The following is a 22,978-nucleotide window of genomic DNA, read 5'->3' as shown; positions in this document are numbered from 1 at the left end:
TGCTTTCCTACTCTTGCAGTTATTTGTCCCACTTCACTTCCCAGGATGAAATCAAGCAATACCTCGTTCCATGTTGGAGTAGAAACATGCTGATCTAGGAAGCAGAGAACGGTGAACATGTGCAATGGAGTATCCACAGAAACAGATAGTGTGGACAGTTTAAGAGGGAATTGGATAAATGTTTGAGGGAATGGGGTGTTGAAAGCTATTCGTTTTAGAGATCAGCCACACAGGCTGTGAAGTCTTTTCTGGTCTTATGTTTTCCTACGTTCCAGATTTAGTTTGGTATTTATCACACAGGATTCTTGTACTAGATTTACTCTTTCTTACCTGTTCTCTTTTCTGGTGAAGGAAAGTGTATCTAGCCTGAAATGGGATCCAACAGGGCATCTGCTGCTTGCTGTTGCCAGAGAAGAGATGGTGAAAATCTGGGGAAGAATTGGCAGTACCTGGCTTGCAGTCCAAACTCTCTTCCACTCAGCATTAGTCAATACTTCAGCATGGTGTCCACTTCCAGGGAAAGGTCTGGATCCGAGACTAATGCTTGCAGTGTAAGTATTGAAGAAAGTGAAAATGTCCTTGCCTGATGTATCACTTTTTTTTAAAAAGTTTAAAATATCATCTATAGAAAACCACAAGTTTATCCTAATTAGGGGGTGTACAACACCAAATTGGGGGGCGTAGTTAATACAAAGAAAGAATGCATCAGATTGCAAGAAGACATTAATAAACTTACAGAATGGGCAAGTAATTGGCAAGTGAATTTCAATATAGATAAGTGTGAGGTGGTGCATTTTGGTAGGAAGAATAAGGAGGCCACATACTGCTTGGATACTAAGAATCTAAATGGGATAGAGGAGCAGAGGGATCCCAGAGTACAGATACATAAATCACTAAATGTAATGACATAGGTTAATAAGGCCACAAAAAGGCAAATCAAGCACTACGGTTCATTTCTAGAGGGATAGAATTGAAAAGCAGAGAAGTTATGTTAAACTTGTATAGAACCTTGGTTAGACCACACTTGGAGTACTGTGCACAGTTCTGGTCTCCATATTATAGAAAGGATATAGAGGCATTGGAGAAGGTGCAAAAAAGATTCACAAGGATGATACCAGAACTGAGAGGATATACTTATCAGGAAAGGCTGAACAGACTGGGGGTCTTTTCTCTAGAAAAGTGAAGGCTGAGGCTTGACCTGATAGAGGTCTTTAAAATAATGAAAGGGTTTGATAGAGTAGACGTAAAGAAAATGTTTCCACTCGTGGGGTAGTCCAAAACTAGAAGTCATAAATATAAGATAGTCACTAATAAATCCAATAGGAAATTCAAGAGAACCTTCTTTATCCTCGAGGAGCTCTAGTTAACGGACAGAAAACAAAGAATAGGGATGAGCGGGTCATTTTCAGGTTGGCAGGCTGTAACTAGTAGGGTGCCGCAGGATCGGTGCTTGGACGTCAGCTATTTACAATCTATATTAATGACTTGGATGATGGGACCGAGTGTAATGTGTCCAAGTTTGCTGACGATACAAAGCTAGGTGGGAAAGTAAGTAGTGAGGAGGACGCAAAGAGTCTGCAAAGGGATATAGACAGGTTAATTGAGTGGGCAAGAAGGTGGCAGATGGAGTATAATGTGGGGAAATGTGAGGTTATTCACTTTGGTAGGAAGAATAGAAAAACAGAATATTTTTTAAATGGTGTCCTGGTACAAAAAACGCAAAAAGTTAACGTTCAGCATAACAGGCAATTAGGAAAGCAAATGGCATGTTGGCCTTTATTGCAAGGGGGTAGGAGTACAAGAGTAAGGAAGTCTTATGACAGTAGTACCGGGCTCTGGTGAGACCTCACCTGGAGTACTGTGTACAGTTTTGGTCTCCTTATCTAAGGAAGGATATACATGCCTTGGAGGCAGTGCAACAGAGGTTCACTAGATTAATTCCTGGGATGAGAGGGTTGGCCTATGAGGAGAGGTTGAGTAGAATAGGCCTATACTCTCTGGAGTTTAGAAGAAAGAGAGGTGATCTCATTGAAACATATAAGATTCTGAGGGGGATTGACAGGGTAGATGCTGAGAGGTTGTTTCCCCTGGCTGCAGAGTCTAGAACTAGAGGGCATAGTCTCACGATAAGGGGTCGTCCATTTAAGGCAGAGATGAGGAGGAATTTCTTCACGCAGAGAGTTGTGAATCTTTGGAATTCTCTACCCCCTGAGGGCTGTGAATGCTCAGTCGTTGAGTATATTGAAGGTTGAGATAGATAGATTTTTGGACTGTAGGGGAATCAAGGGATATGGGGTACAGGCAGGAAAGTGGAAGTGAGGTTGAAGATCAGCCGTGATCTCATTGAATGGCGGAGCACGCTCGAGGGGCCGTATGCCCTACTCCTGCTCCTATTTCTTATGTTCTAATGGGCTGGGTGGGCCCAGCTTCAGACTGCACCATCTCTGCCTGGGCTGTAGCAGTCTGGCCTGGCTGGCTGACAGGTAACAGCAAGGATACTGGCAGAGTGGCAGGGGTGGGAGCAGGAATGCTGTCATCCTGAGAGAGGACAACAGGTTTGTCTATCATGGTGCCATTTCCACTCTCCCAGGGTGGCGCCTCAGCAATCCTGGTGATCTGCTGGAGAACAGATCTCTGGAGTGCTGTGAAGCCTTGGAAGCCCCATTCCACAGTGGAACCCAGATACATGATAGCAGCAGTCTGAGCTTCCAAAGCACCAGTCTGAGCTTGGATGGCGGATGTCTGCTGCCATAGAAGCTGTGACATCGGTCATCAGATACTGCATCATGGGTTCTACAGGTGTGCTGATGGAGGGGACCACCCGTTCCATGTGGGAAAGGATGGGCTCCAAGCTCTGCTCAAAGCCCTGTGCCAAATTCGAGGTGGACTCCTCCATGCCCCATGACATTGCGTGCAAGCTTTCCAGTGCACCAAGCATTTGGTTGAGTACGCGCATCAGCTGCCTTCTACAGCCTGGCCCATCGAAGTCATCATCTGACTCTTCTGCAGCAGAACTAGTGAGCGACCTCGCCCTCCGGCAAGCTGGCACCTGTGGTATCCGTTCCCCCCCGCCCCGGCTCCTGCGCTCTTGTGCCCGGTGTCTCACCACGTGCAGATCCTCCCTCTAACCTAGCCTCTACACTATGCGTAGTATCAGTATCTGAACTGGTGGCTGCGAGTCTTAGATCAAGTGACGTTGTGGCTTCATCATCACTGTCATCTTCCTCTTCCTCCACCTCAGACGGTGTCTGTTCCCCACTCCACAACTCAACCCGTCTCCCAAAGGGAGACGGGTTGAGTTGTGGAGCGGGGAGAGGAGAAAGTAAGACCTGCGTGCTGACACTATTTGCAGCACATGAGTCAGAAAAGATTGTGGGATGAGGGAAAAGTGGGAAATATGGAGGAGGATTTGGTATGCAGAGACCCTCATCATTGGTACCTCCAACACCGCCAGTAGCCACGGTCACAGCGACGGCCCGCCCAATTATTGCCAGCACTGTCTCCTCCATGGGGGTGAGTACATGTAGACGTGCCTGTGCTCCCCCGATCTTACCTGCTGCCTGCTGTTATGTGCCAATTTATCGTGCAAGACAGAGGGTAGTGTGTCAGTGAGTGCCCTGCAAGGTGTTTGGGTGATGTGGCTGCCAGTGTGTGTGACCTGTGAGTTGTGGGGTGTGTGGCTTGCAAAAGTGGTACTATGTGAGGTTGAGATGCAGCATCCAGTGTGCAGCGTTGCGTAAGGATGGAAAGCGTTTGTTGGTGGGTGGGTAACGGGGGGTATTTTGGGTGGAGCAATGGATGAGGTTAGTGGTGCAGTTGGTAGGATGTGCCACTTGACAGTTGAATTCACTCACCTTGACCACTCATGTCAAATCATTGAACTTCTTCCTGCAATGCATCCACGTGCGTGGTGCAATGTTCCTGGCATTTACTTCTAGCTCCACTGCCTCTGCAACATGTATCTGGAGGGCTTCCTTCCCCCTTGCAGATACAGGATGGCCCTCCGTGCGTGCACCAAGGCCTCTAGTGCGTCGTCTGAGAACCTTGGTGCACGCTCTCTCGCAGGCCCAGCCAATGCTACGTATCTTCCAGCACAGATTTAATTGCCAATGCACTTCCTGCAGCCATAAGTGCACCTCCCCTTTAAGAGTTGCATGCTGCCTTTAAGAAGTGCTGGCCATGCCCCATATCGGGCCTCCTGCTGGTGCGTGCAACCACTCAGCAGTGCAAGTAACGCTGGCTGCACGCAGAAATCATGGCGATCACCAGGCAGCACGAATCTCATGCGCTGCCTTCATCTCAACCAACGGGCGCGGGGTAATCGCGCACTGTGATCCCAGTGCCTGTTTTCGGGGGTTCACCAGGGATCTGTACTGGGGCCTCAGCTTTTCACCATATATATTAATGGCTTGGATAAAGGAATAGAGTTGTATATCCAAGTTTGCAGATAACTCTAAGTTAGGAGGCACAGTAAGTTGTGTGGATGGGAGCAGGAAGTTACTAAGAGACATAGACATACTAAGTGGGCAAAACTATGGCAAATAGAGTGGGAAGTGTGAGTTCATCCACTTTGGATCCAAGAGAGACAAATCAGAATACTTTCCTAATGGAGAGAGAGAGACAACGAGTTTGCAGGAACAAAGGGATTTAGATCTCCAAGTGCACAAATGATTAAATGCTAGTGCACAGGTACAAAAAAAAAATCAAATATTAATGGAATGTTGGCCTTTCTCTTAAGGGGGCTGGAATATAAAGGGGAGGAAGTGATGCTTCAGTTGTAAGCAGCCTTGGTCTCATGGAGAAATCCAGAACAAGGGGGTATAATAAAATTAGAGCTAGGCCATTCAGGAAGCACTTTTTCACACAAAGGGTGGTGGAAATCTGGAGCGCTCTCTTCCCCCAAAAGGCTGTGGATGTTGGGTCACTTGAAATTTTCAAGACTGAGATTGATAGATTTTTGTTGGGTAAAGGTATCAAGGATTATGGAGCAAAGGTGGGTAAATGGAGTTGAGGTACAGATCAGTCGTGATCTATTTGAGTGGTGGAACAGACTCAAGGGGCTGAATGGCCTACTCCTGTTCATATGTCCCTGTATATGAAGTTACTATTTTGTGGTTGACTCTTAGCTGCCCTCTGAAGTGGCCTGGCATGCCACTCAGTTGTATCAATAATTTTACAAGTTAACAGCATTGTGGAAGCACCTTCACCACATGGACTATAGTAGTTCAAGAAGGTGGCCCACCACCATCTTCTCAAGACAATATGGAAGGGGCAATAAATGCCAAACTTGCCAGCGACGCCCACATCGTGAGAATAAATTTATAAAAATAAAAGCAATCATATTCCCTTTGTGCCAAATACCATTTTCTGCTCCACAGTCCACACTGAACCTGGAGCAGTTCTTCCAAAAGGCTACTGAAAATTTTAACAGTAGAGATCAGGTGAATTTTTTGTTCAACCGGGTGTCTGACATGCACACAAACCCATCCCAACGTTTGAGTCTCTGAACCAAGCTGCTTAGAAATCCACACCAGTAAATTTTCTGTTTGCCTGATCTGGAGTGCACACTCTTGCTTTCCTGCCCTTGCAGGGACACACACCACACTTTACCGAACTCCAAAGCATTTAAGTGCAGGCTGACAAAAGCCAAAGCTTAGATTTCCCTAAGTGTGCACAGGGATACTCCTGGACTTAAATCAGCTAAAATCCTCCAGCTTACTGGGACAGAGCAGTGGGAAGCTTTCCACTGCTTATCTAGCAAGCCCATCCTATCCAATAGGGCTTGCACATTATTTGGAACCACGTGGGAAACACCCCAGCACTCAATGATAGGTCAGTTCCTTAATTAATGAGCCAGACTGGCTGATTAGGTATTCAATTATCAAGTATGCCACAGAGGATTGATGTGGTTACAATTGTCACTGCCAGACACCCCAAGCCTAAAGGACTTCACTTACCTCTCCTTTCCCTTCATGGCCAAGGAAGATAGTCATTTTACATTGAGCAGAAAAATAAAAGTCTCATGGAGGTCTAGTTTCATTTTTTTATATATTAAAAAAAAATTAAAAGATCTGAAATGAATTATTTCAGAATATAAAAATGACTTCTTGAATATTTTCCCACCAGGGGTTGTCAGAATGGCTTGGTTTATGTTTGGACACTACCACAAGGTGGCACTGCTATTTCATTACCCAACCTCTTACATTCTTCTGATGTACAAGAAAAGCAAGCTGAGGTAGGAGGAGTAAAGGAATAAAATAAAATCTGTGATAGTGATTAATGTGAAGAAATGTGTTTTTTGTAAAAATGAGGTTGATTTTCTGTCATATTTGGAATTATTATTCTTGGAAACAAGACAGTAATTAAATAATGTTCACGGAACTTTGACATTTGAATAAAGATCAATGCATTGCATCTTAATTTCTTGAGCAATCTGAATGAGAAATATCATTCTCTATAGTAGGAATTATTTTCTAACCTAACTTTTCATTTGATGTAGGAGAGATTTCAGTTCAGAGGTAGAGCCAAGTGTGTGTTCCGTCTTAATGCTCATATAACTGCGGTGATGTCGGTGTCCTTCAATGCCGACGGGTTAACACTTTTGTCTGGAGGAATTGGGGGATTGATAAATATCTGGTCTCTGCAGGTAAGGATTTTACTGGACACCATAAATTAAAATTTTGAGTCTCAGATATACAAGGGAGACATGGTGGGGGTTAGAAACCCCTTGCATTCTTTTGATGTACAATAAAATTTTATCGCTGGTTTTCATTTTTGAAAACAAGCTCAAGTTCTCTTATATAGTAACAAACCAGATTTAATAATTTATTGAATCATGTCCTGTCAAAGGTCTTGGTGGAGGAAATTGAACTAAGTAAGGCAGAATTATTTAAAGTTCGAAAGTTATTATTTTTGAAATTTTATTTTCTAAGGAAAGAATGGCAAAGTAGTAGCTCTTTATATTTATCAATTACTACTGAATCGAACAAGTTGATTATTAAGAATCAAAATCTGTAGCTGTCTTTTCTGTGTTTCCTTCTCAGGATGGTTCAGTTCTACACACAGTGGTGACTGGTTTAGGGTCAGTAGTTGGCATAGCCTGGATTCCAGACATTGGAGTAGCAGCTTGCTGCAGCAGAGCAAAGGTCAGTTGGTCATTATAATTTTTTTTAAATCTCCAAAGCAAGAAGTAAGGCTACCGATATCTCATTGTAGCTTCATATTAACAATCAAAGCAACATATGAAAGAAAAAACCTGCATTTATCATGCATTTCACGTCCTCGGGGCATCCCAAAGCCAATGAAGTACTTTTGAAGTGCTGTAATGTAAGGAAACACAGCAGCCAATTTGCACACAGCAAAGTCCCACAAACAGCAATAAGATAAATGACCAGATAATCTGTTGTAATGATGTTGGTTAAGGGATAAATTTTGGCCAGGACACACTGTTCTTCTTTGTATAGTGCCATGGAATCTTTTACATCCACCGGATGGGCAGTTGGGGGCCTCTGTCTAAACTCTCATCCAAAAGACAGTGCAGCACTCCCTCGGTACTACATTGAAGTGTCAGCCTAGATTATGTGCTCAAGTCTCTCGAATGGGGATTGAATCCACAATCTTCTGATTCAGAGGTGAGAGTGCTACTGCCAAGACTGACATCTTAAAGTCTACTTGTGATGCATTGTCAAGAAACACTGAAAAATAAATTTAAAGTATAAGAACAATTGCAGCTTCTCTAGTCTCTCCGCACAACTGGAGCCCCTTATCCCTGGTAGCATTCTGGTAAATTTCCTCTGCACCATCTCCAAGGCCTTGACATCCTTCAGTCAGATTCCAGGCAGTCATTATTGTTGACTTCCTGTTTTAGAATGCATTTAATTTTTCATGTTACGGATATTGGCTGGCTATCTGCTAACAGCAGTCTGTAAATAGCTAAGTACGGCTGAGACCCCAGTTGCTTTTATGTTGGGTTTAGTGATGTCCGAGAGTCACTGGTTCCCAAAACACAGATCTTATGCAGCTGGTGGTAACCCCAGGGTGAATTTGCTGGATTCGCTACAGGAAATTAATGGGAAGAACTGATTTTTTTTTAAAGCAATTTCATATAGAATCATTGTAAACAATTTTACAACACCAAGTTATAGTCCAGCAATTTTATTTTAAATTCACAAGCTTTCGGAGGCTACCTCCTTCCTCAGGTGAACGATGAACATCGTTCACCTGAGGAAGGAGGTAGCCTCCGAAAGCTTGTGAATTTAAAATAAAATTGCTGGACTATAACTTGGTGTTGTAAAATTGTTTACAATTGTCAACCCCAGTCCATCACCGGCATCTCCACATATAGAATCATAGAAGTTTACAACATGGAAACAGGCCCTTCGGCCCAACATGTCCATGTCGCTCAGTTTATACCACTAAGCCAGTCCCAATTGCCTGCACTTGGCCCATATCCCTCTATACCCATCTTACCCATGTAACTGTCCAAATGCTTTTTAAAAGACAAAATTGTACCCGCCTCTACTACTGCCTCTGGCAGCTCGTTCCAGACACTCACCACCCTTTGAGTGAAAAAATTGCCCCTCTGGACCCTTTTGTATCTCTCCCCTCTCACCTTAAATCTATGCCCCCTCGTTATAGACTCCCCTACCTTTGGGAAAAGATTTTGACTATCTACCTTATCGATGTCCCTCATTATTTTATAGACTTCTATAAGATCACCCCTAAACCTCCTACTCTCCAGGGAAAAAAGTCTCAGTCTATCCAACCTCTCCCTATAAGTCAAACCATCAAGTCCCGGTAGCATCCTAGTAAATCTTTTCTGCACTCTTTCTAGTTTAATAATATCCTTTCTATAATAGGGTGACCAGAACTGTACACAGTATTCCAAGTGTGGCCTTACTAATGTCTTGCACAACTTCAACAAGACATCCCAACTCCTGTATTCAATGTTCTGACCAATGAAACCAAGCATGCTGAATGCCTTCTTCACCACCCTATCCACCTATGACTCCACTTTCAAGGAGCTATGAACCTGTACTCCTAGATCTCTTTGTTCTATAACTCTCCCCAACGCCCTACCATTAACGGAGTAGGTCCTGGCCCGATTCGATCTACCAAAATGCATCACCTCACATTTATCTAAATTAAACTCCATCTGCCATTCATCGGCCCACTGGCCCAATTTATCAAGATCCCGTTGCAATCCGAGATAACCTTCTTCACTGTCCACAATGCCACCAATCTTGGTGTCATCTGCAAACTTACTAACCATGCCTCCTAAATTCTCATCCAAATCATTAATATAAATAACAAATAACAGCGGACCCAGCACCGATCCCTGAGGCACACCGCTGGTGTGACAAGATGTATTGGCGCAGATGAAAGACCAAATCTGTTGCAGCTCGCTTCGTAGCCTTTACTTGAAGGATTTGGCGCTTGGTTGGTGTAGGATTACTCCTTCACTAATGGATAACCTTCATTCAGAAAACCCTGACCTTAAAGATACATATCCTAATTACCAGCCTTTATTTGCAAATCTTACCATTACAGTCTGCCTTTAACTATGCTGGAAAATTCAGTTGGAGAGCTGCTAATGATATCTAGGTTCATACAAGTTGATTGGAAACTATTTGGCCAGTAACCATTACCTAGAGTTTGAACCTTATTCTTCACAAAATTGCATCACATTCTTTTTGAACCAACAGTGTCCTGTTGAGTTCCTCACTTTGAAAATCATTACACTACACTATTTGCTGTTTTATTTTTGGGGTTAATGAATTCCATGTGCTGTGGTAGATCCACTTTATGTTTAGTATTCAGAAGATGCAATCCAAATCCACATCTGAAGTTCTTGTCCAACCTTGTACTGGAATTTCATTTATCTCAGCATATCACAGTGCTGATATTTTATTCATCCCTTGACTGGAAAATGAAACATATGAAATCTTAAAAACTGCACAAAGTTGCATTTTGGCAGAACATATTATCAATGTTGCAGTCTTCTGTTATTTTTTTTATGTATTTGAGTGTCAGTTTTCTTCTTCCTCATTGGTTAAGTGTCTTTTTTTTCCTTTCCAATTGGATATTCAGGTACGGTAATATAATGGTTATGTTACTGGATGAGTAATCCAGCAGTCACGAGTTCAAATCCCACCATAACAGCTGGGGAATTTAAATTCAATTAATTAAATAAAATCTGGAATTTAAAAAAAACTAGTATCAGTAATGGTGACCATGAAACTACCAGATTGCCGTAAAAACCCATCTGGTTCACTAGTGCCCTCTAGGGAAGGAAACCTGCCTTCACTCCACGTGATATCAAGAAAGGGCTGAGTGCACTGGATACAGAAAAGGCTATGGGCCCTGACAACATCCCGGCTGTAGTGCTGAAGACTTGTGCTCCAGAACTAGCCTCTAGCCAAGCTGTTCCAGTACAGCTACAACACTGGCATCTACCCGACAATGTGGAAAATTGCCCAGGTATGTCCAGTCCACAAAAAGCAGGACAAATCCAATCCGGCCAATTACCGTTCCATCAGTCTACTCTAAATCATCAGCAAAGTGATGGAAGGTGTCCTCGACAGTGCTATCAAGCGGCACTTACTCACCAATAACCTGCTCACCGATGCTCAGTTTGGGTTCCGCCAGGACCACTCGGCTTCAGACCTCATTACAGCCTTGGTCCAAACATGGACAAAAGAGCTGAATTCCAGAGGTGAGGTGAGAGTGACTGCCCTTGACATCAAGGCAGCATTTGACCGAGTGTGGCACCAAGGAGCCCTAGTAAAATTGAAGTCAATGCGAATTAGGGGGAAAACTCTCCAGTGGCTGGAGTCATACCTAGCACAAAGGAAGATGGTAGTGGTTGTTGGAGGCCAATCATCTCAGCCCCAGGACATTGCTGCAGGAGTTCCTCAGGGCAGTGTCCAAGGCCCAACCATCTTCAGCTGCTTCATCAATGACCTTCCCTCCATCATAAGGTCAGAAATGGGGATTTTCGCTGATGATTGCACAGTGTTCAGTTCCATTCACAACCCCTCAGATAATGAAGCAGTCCGTGCCCGCTGCAAGACCTGGACAACATTCAGGCTTGGGCTGATAAGTGGCAAGTAACATTTGCGCCAGACAGAGAGAGTCTAACCACCTCCCGTTGACATTCAACGGCATTACCATTGCCAAATCCCCCACCATAAACATCCTAGGGGTCACCATTGACCAGAAACTTAACTGGACCAGCCACATAAATACTGTGGCTACAAGAGCAGGTCAGAGGCTGGGTATTCTGCAGCGAGTGACTCACCTCCTGACTCTCCAAAGCCTTTCCACCATCTACAAGGCACTAGTCAGGATTGTGATGGAATACTCTCCACTTGCCTGGATGAATGCAGCTCCAACAACACTCAAGAAGTTCGACACCATCCAGGACAAAGCAGCCCGCTTGATTGGCACCCCATCCACCACCCTAAACATTCACTCCCTTCACCACCAGCGCACTGTGGCTGCAGTGTGTACTATCCACAGGATGCACTGCAGCAACTCGCCAAGGCTTCTTCGACAGCACCTCCCAAACCCGCGACCTCTACCATCTAGAAGGACAAGAGCAACAGGCACATGGGAACAACACCACCTGCACATTCCCCTCCAAGTCACATACCATTCTGACTTGGAAATATATTGCCGTTCCTTCATCGTCGCTGGGTCAAAATCCTGGAACTTCCTACCTAACAGCACTGTGGGAGAACCTTCACCACACGGACTGCAGCGGTTCAAGAAGGCGGCTCACCACCACCTTCTCAAGGGCAATTAGGGATGGGCAATAAATGCTGGCCTTGCTAGAGACGCCCACATCCCATGAACAAATTTTTTTTTAAAAATTCTCATTATTTTCTATCTTTATTATTCACCAGGGGCTATTTTGCAAAACCTTTCCCCAAAATTAAAATTTTCTCCAGAAAAACACATTTCACTAATCTATAAGCACCCCAACAGATCCAAGCATATCCCACATTGTACTCCTGAGAATAAGAATCACCAAAAAAACTCTTAAACTTACCCATAAACTTAGCTCCAAAAACTCTTTCCCCTCCCCACCCCCAAAACATTCCTTAAACAGCACAGCACACACTCTGGATCCCAGATATACTTACTCCTCCCACTATACTTCACATTGCCTATGCAGCCAGCTGACTGTTCTGATGAAAAAAACAAATAGCTATCCTTGTTGTTTAAAGAAACCGCTCCCAGGCATCACCACACAGCACAAGAACACACACATAAAGGAATACAATGCTTTCTTCATATAACCAACAACGGCCGTGATATCCATGCACACTGGAATCGATTTCTAAAAAAATTCCCGACTTATTTTATTTCAGGAGCACTGAAATGTAGGAACAGAGAAAAGGGGGAGACAAACAATACCTGTTGGGGTAGAGATAGAGGGGAAATCACCTTGGTGATAGAAGAGCAAGGAACACGTGAGGGAAAGGGAAGAGAAAGACTGTCTTCAGAGGGTGGTGGGGAATGAAAGAGACCGTCTAGGTAAACGGAGGGAGATCTCTTGAAGTAGTAGAATGGAAAAGGTGAAGAATCCAGTTGAGGGACTGAAGGGAAAGGGGACCCGTGAGGTGGAGAAGAGAGACACCTTGTTAGTTTGGAGTTGGAGTGACAAAGAAATAGGTGGGGAAAAAACTGTTTCGAGTACTGTGAGGGAGAGAAAAAATCTGTTGAGCAGAATATCAGAAGATAAATTGTTGAGGGATAAAGCTTCTGTTGAGGAGAGGAAGGAAAGAGACTGTTGAGATTTAGGGGGAGGTTCAAAGACACCCTTTAGCGTGGAAGACCTTGTTGGGGTTTGGTGGGTGTGGGAAGGATAGAGCAAAATTCTAAAACAGTTCACTACTGCAGGAGATCTGCTAGTAATACAAAAAGATAGTTTTTAAAAAATATTTATATGTGTTGTGATGTGATATCAACCTAGACAAAGCACGAGTTGTTTTAACATACACTTGAGGCGAAAAACTTGTTTTGGAGAGAATTGTGCATTTTCTGAACATATTTCCCCTCTTGCTAGGATGTCCTCTTAATCAGATGTTGCCCAGAATGGATCTCGCAGAACCACATCTTAGCATCCTGTCGAATGGCTCTCCGAGCACAGGGTATCGTGGGATTGAATAAGGCTCCATGTATGAAAGTCTTTATCGAAAGATTGCCTTTGCTTCTGCACACACAGTATGCATATGAAAAGGTAATACTTGATTCTGAATTGTGTGTATGTGTATAAGAATGGAGGAATTAAGCTGATAATTTTGAACATCTTCAGTGTTACTAAACATGATTACATTACATCTGCACAACCATCTACTTTGGACCTTGGTATTCCTTCCCTTTGCCGAACTTAATCTATTTGACTAATTATTATTTTTAAGCATCCACCACTTCTTAAGTTACTCAGTCTGCAACTTTTTAATTTTCACTTCTTTAGCAACATCACTAGCTGCTTCCAAATGCTCCTCTGGACATCTTATCTATGTGATATGCACAGAAGGACAGGGCTGATGGCCGGCGCGGACACGATGGGCCGAAGGGCCTCTATCTGTGCTGTATAACTCTATGACTCTATGACTATGATTTGGCCCATTGGGCCTGTGCCGACTCTTTGATAGAGCTATCCAATTAGTCCCATTCCCCTGCTCATTCCCTTTGGTTCTTTAATTTTTATCCCTTCAAGTGTTTATCCAATTCCCTTTTGAAAGTTGTTATTGAAACTGCTTCCCCCACCCTTACAGGCAGTGCATTCCAGATCATAACAAATTGCTGCGTAAAAGTATGTTTCTCCTCATGTCGCCTTTTTTTTTGCCAATCACCTTAAATCTGGTTACCGACCCTTCTGCCACTAGAAACAGTTTCTTCTTATTTACTCTGTCAAAACCGTTTGATTTGAACAACTCTTTCAAATCTCTTCTTAACCTTTTCTGCCCTAAGGAGAACAACCCCAGCTTCTCCAGTCTCTCCACATAACTGAAGTCCCTCATCTGTGATACCATTCTAGTAAATCTCTTCTGTACCCTAACTAAGTCCTTGACAACCTTCCTAAAGTGTGGTATCCAGAATTGGACACACTACTCCAGCTGAGGCCTAACCAGGTTTAGCATAACATCCTTGCATTTGTACTCTATACCTCTATTAATAAAGCCCAGGATCCCATCTGCTTTTTTAACAGCCTTCTCAATTTGTCCTGCCACCTTCGTAGATTTGTGTACATACACCCCCAGGTCTCTTTTTTTTTTCCTGCACCCACTTTAAAATTGTACTGTTTAGTTTATATTGCCTCTCCTCAATTTTCCTACCAAAATGTATCACTTCACACTTCTCTGCATTAAATTTCATCTGCCATGTGTCTGCCCATTTCACCAGTCTGTCTCTGCCCTCCTGGAGTATGTTACTATCCTCCACGTTGTTTACTACATTTTCTAGTTTTGTGTCATCTGCAAACTTTGAAATTATACCCTCTACACCCAAGTCCACGTCATTAATATATATCAAAAAGAGCAGTGGTCCTAATACCGACCCCTGGGGGACACCACTTTATACTTCCCTCCAGTCTGAAAAAACAACCGAACACCACTACTCTCTGCTTTCTGTCCCTTAGCCGATTTTGTACCAATGCTGCCACTGTTCCTTTAATCCCAAATGCTTTAATTTTGCTTACAAGTCTATTATGTGGTACTTTATCAAATGCCTTTTGAAAGTCCATATACACAATATCAATCCCACTACCCTCATCAACCTTCCCTGTTATTTCATCAAAGAACTCAGTCAAATTAGTCAAACACTATTTTCCTTTAACAAACCCATGCTGACTTTCATTTATTAACCCATACTTTTCCAAGTGCCAATTATTTTTGTCCCGAATTATTGCTCCACCACCGACGCAAGGCTGACTGGCCTGTAATTGCCAGATTTATCCCCCTCCCCTTTTTTGATTGATATGGAAGGTGGTATAATAATATCTATTCCATATTAAAAATATTGAGTGAGTCGCAACATTCCATTTCAAAGCGTATTGAAATCTCCTATGTCAAGCTCTCCATGGCAGAATCCATTTTAAAATGTCAATGTTTAGCTGTAGTACCTGTTATACCAGTAGGTGGCACTGTGATGGTCATTTACAGTGTTGAATGCTGTGTACTGGTCATGAGAATTGCCATACAGTTCCAATACCAAGACACCTAAGTGGCAGTGCATGAATGGGTGAGCAGTTCTCTTCGGATCGCAAAATGTGGTCAAAAGTATTGTCGTGATCTGAAGAATATTTGAGCAAAATAAAACAAAGATAGACTTTTTTTCTTTACCAAGGTTAGTGTTCACTTTTGTCTGAAACTCATATCAGTTAGACCCAACTATGAATTCAGTTTCTTGGAATTTGTACTCGCACTCTTTTTTTAAAAAAATGCACCTGGTCCAGTCTCTGTTCCCTCCTTCAAATCCAACTGCATTGCTCAATGGCTTTCCAAAGAGTGGCCTCCCGAGAGATTTCAACAACTCTTTCTCCATTTTAAAATGTCAATGTTTAAAATGTCTGCAGAACCTGTTATACCAGTAGGTGGCACTACCACTAAGCTAGATATATAACCCTGCAGTCTTTGATCTTATTTCATATCCCACCTGCTGCAGTATTCTGAAAAAACATGAAATCTCAGCAAGCTCACCTCCACCCAGAATCCTTTTTGCTAGCCCAACCCACATGGATAATTTTTCCCAGTGCAACGAACATCTATCCCTTCCCAAGAACACGTTCATACCTGCTGCACTCCACTTACTGGCCTGACCCCCAGCCCCGATGCGTAGCTACTGACCCTGGACCAGTGCAACGCACCTCAACCTCAAAAATCAAGTCAACCCTGTTTCCATGAGTTGAAAGTTCTCCCTGGATGCATTCACCCGTGGAAGCCCCTCCTTCACCATCAAATGTGTTATTTTAAATCTGCATAAGCCCATTGGTAAGGCAAATTTAAAATATTGTGTACAGTTCTGGGCATACTATCTTCAGCAATAGATTGATCCATTGGACCCATGCCTTTCACTGTTTTAACATAGAGAGTAGCAACTTACTAAGCTTAAACTGTGGCTGAAGAACTCAATACAAATACAGTGTTGGCATGTTTTGAGTGGAGCAAGAGACCAGAAGAAATATTTTCCCGTATAATAAATGTGTGAAATAGATTCTATCAAAAGTAGTGAACATTTTCTTAATTAACTTCGATTAAAAAGTAGCTTCTTGACTATCTGCTCAAGAGCTGGATTGAACATTATTACAGGTATTGACATAAATTCTCAAATAACTTGTAACCACTATAGGGATTATATTCTGAGTTCCTGCTACTCTGAGAGCATCAAGAAATCACAGTTGCGCTGCCATGATTTTCTGTCCATTAAATGAATGGATGGAAAATTATGGGCAGCATGTTATGATTTTACAACACTGCCCACCAGAAGTGGAAACTTGAAAAATTAGTTCCTATAGCTCCAGGCCTGTTGTGACAGTGAAATATAATCTTTGCAGTACAGCTGGTTAATGTTGAGTAATGTAGACTGATTTCAAATAAAAAATCTGCAGATTTTCACTCAGCGATTAGAAAGAAATTGCTGTTTTATTGTGAAGAGTTTTAGCTGTGATTATTCACTTCTCTAAGCCCATGAGTCCATGACAATGCAAGTTGTATGTGGTCTATTGGAAGCAGTGAATTTCAAGAGGCATTTCTTCCTCTATACACCCTATGATCCTTGCTTACTGAAGAAATGTGTTCAAAAAGATAAAATAAAGTTTATCTACCTGATCTTTGGACTTAATTTGAGTAGCTCCAGGCTCGAACATTAGGAGGTAGGTTGAACGTTCCTATTTATTTATTTTTTTTGTCATTAATAACAATAGTAACAGAATAATTAAACTCTTCAGCAGTTTGACACAACTGAGTGATAATCCATTTGGATTAATGGTTGGAGAAATGTATAGTTTTCATCCAAAAGTACAATATTAAATAAATACAGATCTTTCAGTAAACTTTTGAAGACCGTGACACCAGATGCAAACCAAGTGAAAGTAATCTGTAGCAATCACACATACAGAATTCATGTGTTTTGAACTTTTACTTTCCAGCCCCAGGTAACCTGTGGAGATCAACTGGTACACAGCACCTTCCTGCAAAGCTTGGCCTCCCTTACAGTAGGTCTATGTTTGGACCAGTTCCTTTCCAGATCAGCAGATCCACCTCACCATAAAAGCAGTATCCTGGAACCAGTTTCATCTGACTGGGGTTGGCTAGCAACGTTCTCTGCTACTATTAAGAGTGCTGAAGCTCTGGCAAAAGGAACCATCTTCCCAGAAACCTTTAGTGTTCCAGACCTCAGTCAGGTTTCAGAGTCAGAATTCATCAAAGCACTGGTAGGATTTTAAAAATGTACTTTTATATGTTTGCTCTAAGAATGAATATTTGATTGCTCCCTCTCCAAAACAGAATTGTTGAGATTGGTTAGTTATATCTGTCAGCCCATCTTTAATCATTGGTGGGCAATTGCTATATAACCAACTTAACCCTGCATCATCAAAATGAGTAGCCCAGTTTGTGCCTATATTTTTTTGATTATATTCATTCTCAGGATGTGGGTGATACTAGCAAGGCTAGCATTTATTACCCATCCCTAGTGGTCCTGAAAAGGTGCTGGTGGGCCTTCTTCAATTGCTGTAGTGGTTTGATGTAACTAAGTGGCTTACTAGGCCACTACTTCAGTTGTGCTTCCATGACTTTCCTTTCCATTGATACTGGAATACAACTATATTTGTTCAGATGTGTGAAGTAGATATTAATGTTTTGCACATCTGCCATGCTCAATCCAGAGTTTATTAATTATTCTGGCAGAGTGAGTAAAGAAAAGAAAGAATTTATATAGCACCCTTTACTACTACTACTACTACTACTACCAGTACTGCTACTACAACACAACAACAGCTTGCATTTAATGTAGCACCTTTAACGTAGTAAAACGTCCCAAGGCGCTTCACAGGAGCGTTATCAAACAAAATTTGACACTGAGCCACATAAGGAGATATTAGGACAGATGGTCACAGAGGTGGATTTTAAGGAGCGTCTTAAAGGAGAAAAGAGAGGTAGAAATGTGGAGAAGTTTAGAGAGGGAATTCCAGAGCCTAGGGCCTAGGCAGCTGAAGGCACGGCCGCTAATGGTGGAGCGATGAAAATTGGGGATGCGCAAGAGGGGCCAGTATTGGTGGAGCGTGGAGATCTTGGTGGGTTATAGGGCTGTAGGAGGTTACAGATAGGGAGGGGGCGAGGCCATGGAGGGATTTGAAAACAAGGATGGGAATTGTAAAATCGAGGCGTTGGTGGACTGGGAGCCAGTGTAGGTCAGCGAGCAAAGGGGTGATGGGTGAACGGGACTTGGAGAGAATTAGGATACGGGCAGCGGAGTTTTCGATGAGCTCAAGTTTATGGAGGGTTGAAAATGGGAGGCCAACCAGGATATCCTTGGAATAGTTAAGTTTAGAGGTAACAAATGCATGGATGAGGATTTGAGCAACAGATGAGCTGAGGCAGGGGCAGAAACGGGCAATGTTACAGAGGTGGAAGTAGACGGTCTTGGTGATGGAGCGGATATGTGGTTGGAATCTCATCTCTGGGTCAGATAGGATGTCAAGGTTGCAAACAGTGTGGTTCAACCTCAGACAGTGGCCAGGGAGAGAGATGGAGTCGGTGGCTAAGGAATGGAGTTTTTGGATCTTCCCAATATTTAGTTGGAGGAAATTTCTGCTCATCCAGTACTGGATGTCATGCCAAACCAGAGACAGTGGAGGGATCGAGAGAGGTAGAGCTGGATGTCGTCAGCGTACATGTGGAACCTGACGTATATTCGGATGATGTCGCCGATGAGCGGCATGTAGATGTCCGCAGGATGTCCCCAAAGTGCTTCACAGCCAATTAGTTACTTTTGAAGTTGTTACTGTTGTTATGAAGGCGTACACAGCAGCGAGTTTACACAGCAAGATTCCACAAACAGCAATGAGATAAATGACCAGTTAATCTGTTTTTTGGTGATGTTTGTTGAGGGATAAATATTGGACATTGCACCAGGAGAATTCTCCTGCTTCTGAGAAGTCCCTTGTTCCTTTTCGAATTGTGCAGAGGGATCTTTTATATCTAACTGAGAAGGAAGGCGGGGCCTTGGAAAGAGATGGCATTTTAGTGAAGTGCTCAAGTCCTGGAGTAGGGCTTGAACCCACAGCCTTGTGACTCGGGCATACCACTGAAACAAGCTAACACTTATATTTTTAATATTTTTACTAGCAGCTCACACAAATGAGAAATAATAGATGCTTAAGGGATAGATTCAATCAAATGCTGCAGTAATGACATAAACCTGGATAGGGTACTTTTTATGAACATTAATCTCATTACACTTTTTTTAATCAATTTATCTCCATTCCTCTCAACTGAAATTGTTGACTTCCGCTCAAATGAAGTTCCGTTGACACAATCTGATGCCTTGTGTAAGCTTAAACAGTAAGTGTTAGCGGGCTGTTCAATTATGATAGACATCATAGTTGAGCCCGATCCTGTTCTCGCACATGTACTTTCCAGCAGCGATCATAGAATAGTGATTGGGAGTAGGAGCTTGACTAATTTTCTCCTCTGTAGCTCAGGGCACGGAGGCCAGTTGAAGGCCCAACTTTCACCCAGCTGCGATCAGTTAACTCAACACAGACGAGCAATCCAACATGGAGCTTGTAGTCCCCCTAGTTCATTTATACTGTTTGTGCCAACTGAGCAATTGGGGTATGTTTTTTTTCTTATGGCATTTGTGATTATACTCAAGAATATAGAATGTAAATCATCTTAAACTGCCGTTATACTACGCTACAGGTCTGAAGCAAGTAGCTGTAGAATACTTAGGTGACTAAACTGAAGTTATGCTGTGACTCATAATGTACCTTCCAGTAGAAACCTTTATGCAAGCACATGGGCAGGGTTCTCTTGCCCAGCAACTATTTTTAATTTTGGGAAGGTGGAGGCTGCAGCATGTGCTATCTCATAACATTAAAAAGACTCAATACTAAACTTATAAAGCATCCAGGAGGTTCGACAGACCATCTGCGCACTTTTTAAACCAGACTTGAGTTATGGACGTTTTATTACATTAAAGGCACTGTATAAGTGCAAGTTGTTGTTTGTTGTACTCCACCCAATGCCAGCAGTCAGATCATGATCTGATTCCCCAATTATATTGTTACTGATGCACACCCAAAATGGCTTCATGTTAACGCAATGTGTAGCTGCAGCTTCAGCTACAAAAATGTTATACATTTCATAAACAACATAATTTCTCAATCTTTTGCTCTCTCTGCTTTCCCATTGTAACCCAGATTTAGTGTAGTTAGTATTGTAAAAACCACATCCTGATACAGATGGCGTAGAATAACTTGCTGGTCACAAAAGTGATTTACCCACTCCAACTGCGCAATCAAATAGCGTGCCAATGCTCACATAAGCATGAAGATTGCCCATATGCTGCAGCTGCTAATGTTTGAAGTGCTGGGGGAGTGGGTAGGGGGCTGTTAGTAGCTCATCTGTACCTGGCCTACTGGTGGAGTGAGATGTGATGTTGCCCAGCCCAGTTTCCGGCTTTTGTGGAATGGAGAGTTCTTCACCCAGCATCCATAGCGGCAGAGAAAACGTTCTATCCCTGGGATAGAACCGTGTAAGCATTCAATCCCGGAGAGAGCGCGGTTTCTCTGCCACTATGGATGATGAGTAAAGAGATCTCCATTCCACAAAAGCCATTTATTTCACCTGCTACCATCTCACGCTTACCTGCATGCCTCGTGTTTTAAGTTGCAAACGGACTTGTTGCATTGAAGGCTATATGTAGTTCGTAATTTGCGAATGCCTGTGGTTTCAAGTTGCAGCTTGTACCACAATGTAAGTTATTTAGGACTGTCAATAAATGTCTGTTTTTGGGGGGAGGGGGGTCCATTTGTACAGGTTTCACTGTAATATTGAGCTTGATGTGATTAACAACTGTCATTGTTGGAGAGATCTGTTTATTTTTCAGATTATCATCAATAAATGTTTTCATTTAACAGGAGAACAATAAGTGGAGTTACTTAATGGATGAGCAGCTTATGACCTGGGCCACATCTAGACCCGAGGTAAAACATTAGAACATCTGCAGGATCCTGCAACTAAACAGTTTTTTGCTGCAATATTTTGTGCACCAAACAAGATTGATTTCAAGCCTGTTGGTTGTCTGATCGACTTGCTACAATTGAGATGGTCTGGGATGTCATTTGTTTTATGCACCAGTCTTGGTCATTGCCACCCTTGCCAGCTGCAAAGAAATATGAGAGAGGTCCTTGGGTGTTAGCCCCTGATTTTTCTGGCCTCCACTTGGTCCTACCCCAGTGACATTAGGAAGTGGGAAGATTATATGGGTGAACTGTTATGTCTGTTCTGTGACATTAATGTCACACAGCCTTGAATGTTGCTTCCTTAAATTTGTGCTCCTCAAAGAGGATATTAGTGGTGGGGATGGAACATTGTCTGCTGTCTGCACCAAGTGTCATTATCACAGCCACAGATAGCCAGCTAGTTGCTGCACTGTGCTCCAAAATACCCTTAACACCTGCCTCAAAAGAGTAACGCTTACTATTTGAATTTCACGCTGGCTGTCTCAAGTGAGACTACCAGGTTGGTGCTGCTTTACTGGTAATTTTACACTGTTAGCTTATTCCTATCACACGCATTGTGTACAGGGCACAATTTTAAAATTTGCAGATGACACAAAACTTGGAAGTGTAGTAAACAGTGAGGACGTTAGTAATAGACTTCATGAGGACATAGACAGGCTGGTGGAATGTGCAGACACGTGGCAGATGAAATTTAATGCAGAGAAGTGCAAAATGATACATTTTGGCAGAAAGAACAAGGACAGCCAATATAAACTAAAGGGTACAATTCTAAAGGGAATGCAGGAAAAGAGAGACCTGGGAGTATATGTGTGCAAATCTTTGAAGGTGGCAGGGACAAGTTGAGAAAGCGGTTTAAAAAAGCATACAGGATCTGGGCTTTATAAATAGAGGCATAGGGGTCAATTTTCGGATGGTCGAGCGGGTGCGGGGGGGGGGCTTCTAAAATTGGGGATTCCCAGAGCGGGTCTGGAGCCCGGCTCCAACCCACCCACTTCCGGGTTCCCCAATGAAGCAGATCGGTGTGCGCGCAGCACCGGCGGGATCCCACTTAAGATCATTATCTGGGTACTTGAGGTCATTTACGGACCTCATTAGTTGGAGATTTTAGGAGGATTCGGATTTTGGACTACCCAGAGCGTGTTTCCCATGCTGGGGGAAACACTCCCTGTTTAAACAGATGTGTTGCAGCCAGCAGCCAGTGGCAGCTGCAAAGGTCCATTTAATAGGTGTGGGGTAAACCCTCATTCATTGCAGCAGGGCACTCTGTCACCTCAGACAAAGTTTTGCCTGCCACACCGTTGTCTCTACACTCTAAATTATTAAATCATACCCTAAACTCTGCTGTCCAAACGCATTTACCTACTTTGTGGACCCCCTCACACTCACTCCGTCAGGATGTGGGGGGTGGGGGGGTTCCATTGCTGCATTCATCACTCCATTGGAGGACGAGCAAAATCACCAGTCTCGCCAGGCATGCCGTCCACCTCCGCCACGTGGAGCTACACAACACAGTGCTGCGCAACAGGCACCTGCACAAAGTAGTCGTGCAACTACACAGACACCCCTGTAGGGTGACCCAATGGGTGGCATGGAGAACCTCATGAAAGGGCATAATTGTACAAGCCAGTCAAGAATGGCCAAGACGTGTCAGTAGTGGTGACAATATAATAAGTAATGTGAGTTGATCAGAATCAAATATAAGTAAAAACCATGACAAAC

General features: G+C 43.1%; 1 protein-coding gene across 2 annotated transcripts in view; it reads left to right on the top strand.

Annotated features, from left to right (window-relative positions):
• LOC137322062 (probable E3 ubiquitin-protein ligase HERC1) overlaps positions 1–22,978 on the top strand; it is a 317,287-nt gene that overhangs the window by 223,288 nt on the left and 71,021 nt on the right. For both annotated transcript variants that reach the window (XM_067985131.1, XM_067985126.1), the window contains exons 56-62: positions 352–551; positions 6,127–6,235; positions 6,500–6,646; positions 7,044–7,145; positions 13,073–13,246; positions 17,159–17,443; positions 21,155–21,220. In XM_067985131.1, the coding sequence (XP_067841232.1) occupies positions 352–551; positions 6,127–6,235; positions 6,500–6,646; positions 7,044–7,145; positions 13,073–13,246; positions 17,159–17,443; positions 21,155–21,220 (1,083 nt within the window). The remainder of the gene's footprint in view (positions 1–351; positions 552–6,126; positions 6,236–6,499; positions 6,647–7,043; positions 7,146–13,072; positions 13,247–17,158; positions 17,444–21,154; positions 21,221–22,978) is intronic.

The sequence above is a fragment of the Heptranchias perlo genome, chromosome 1, assembly GCF_035084215.1.
Source record: "Heptranchias perlo isolate sHepPer1 chromosome 1, sHepPer1.hap1, whole genome shotgun sequence".
NCBI lineage: Eukaryota > Metazoa > Chordata > Chondrichthyes > Hexanchiformes > Hexanchidae > Heptranchias > Heptranchias perlo.
This window is presented reverse-complemented; position numbering and strand designations above follow the sequence as displayed.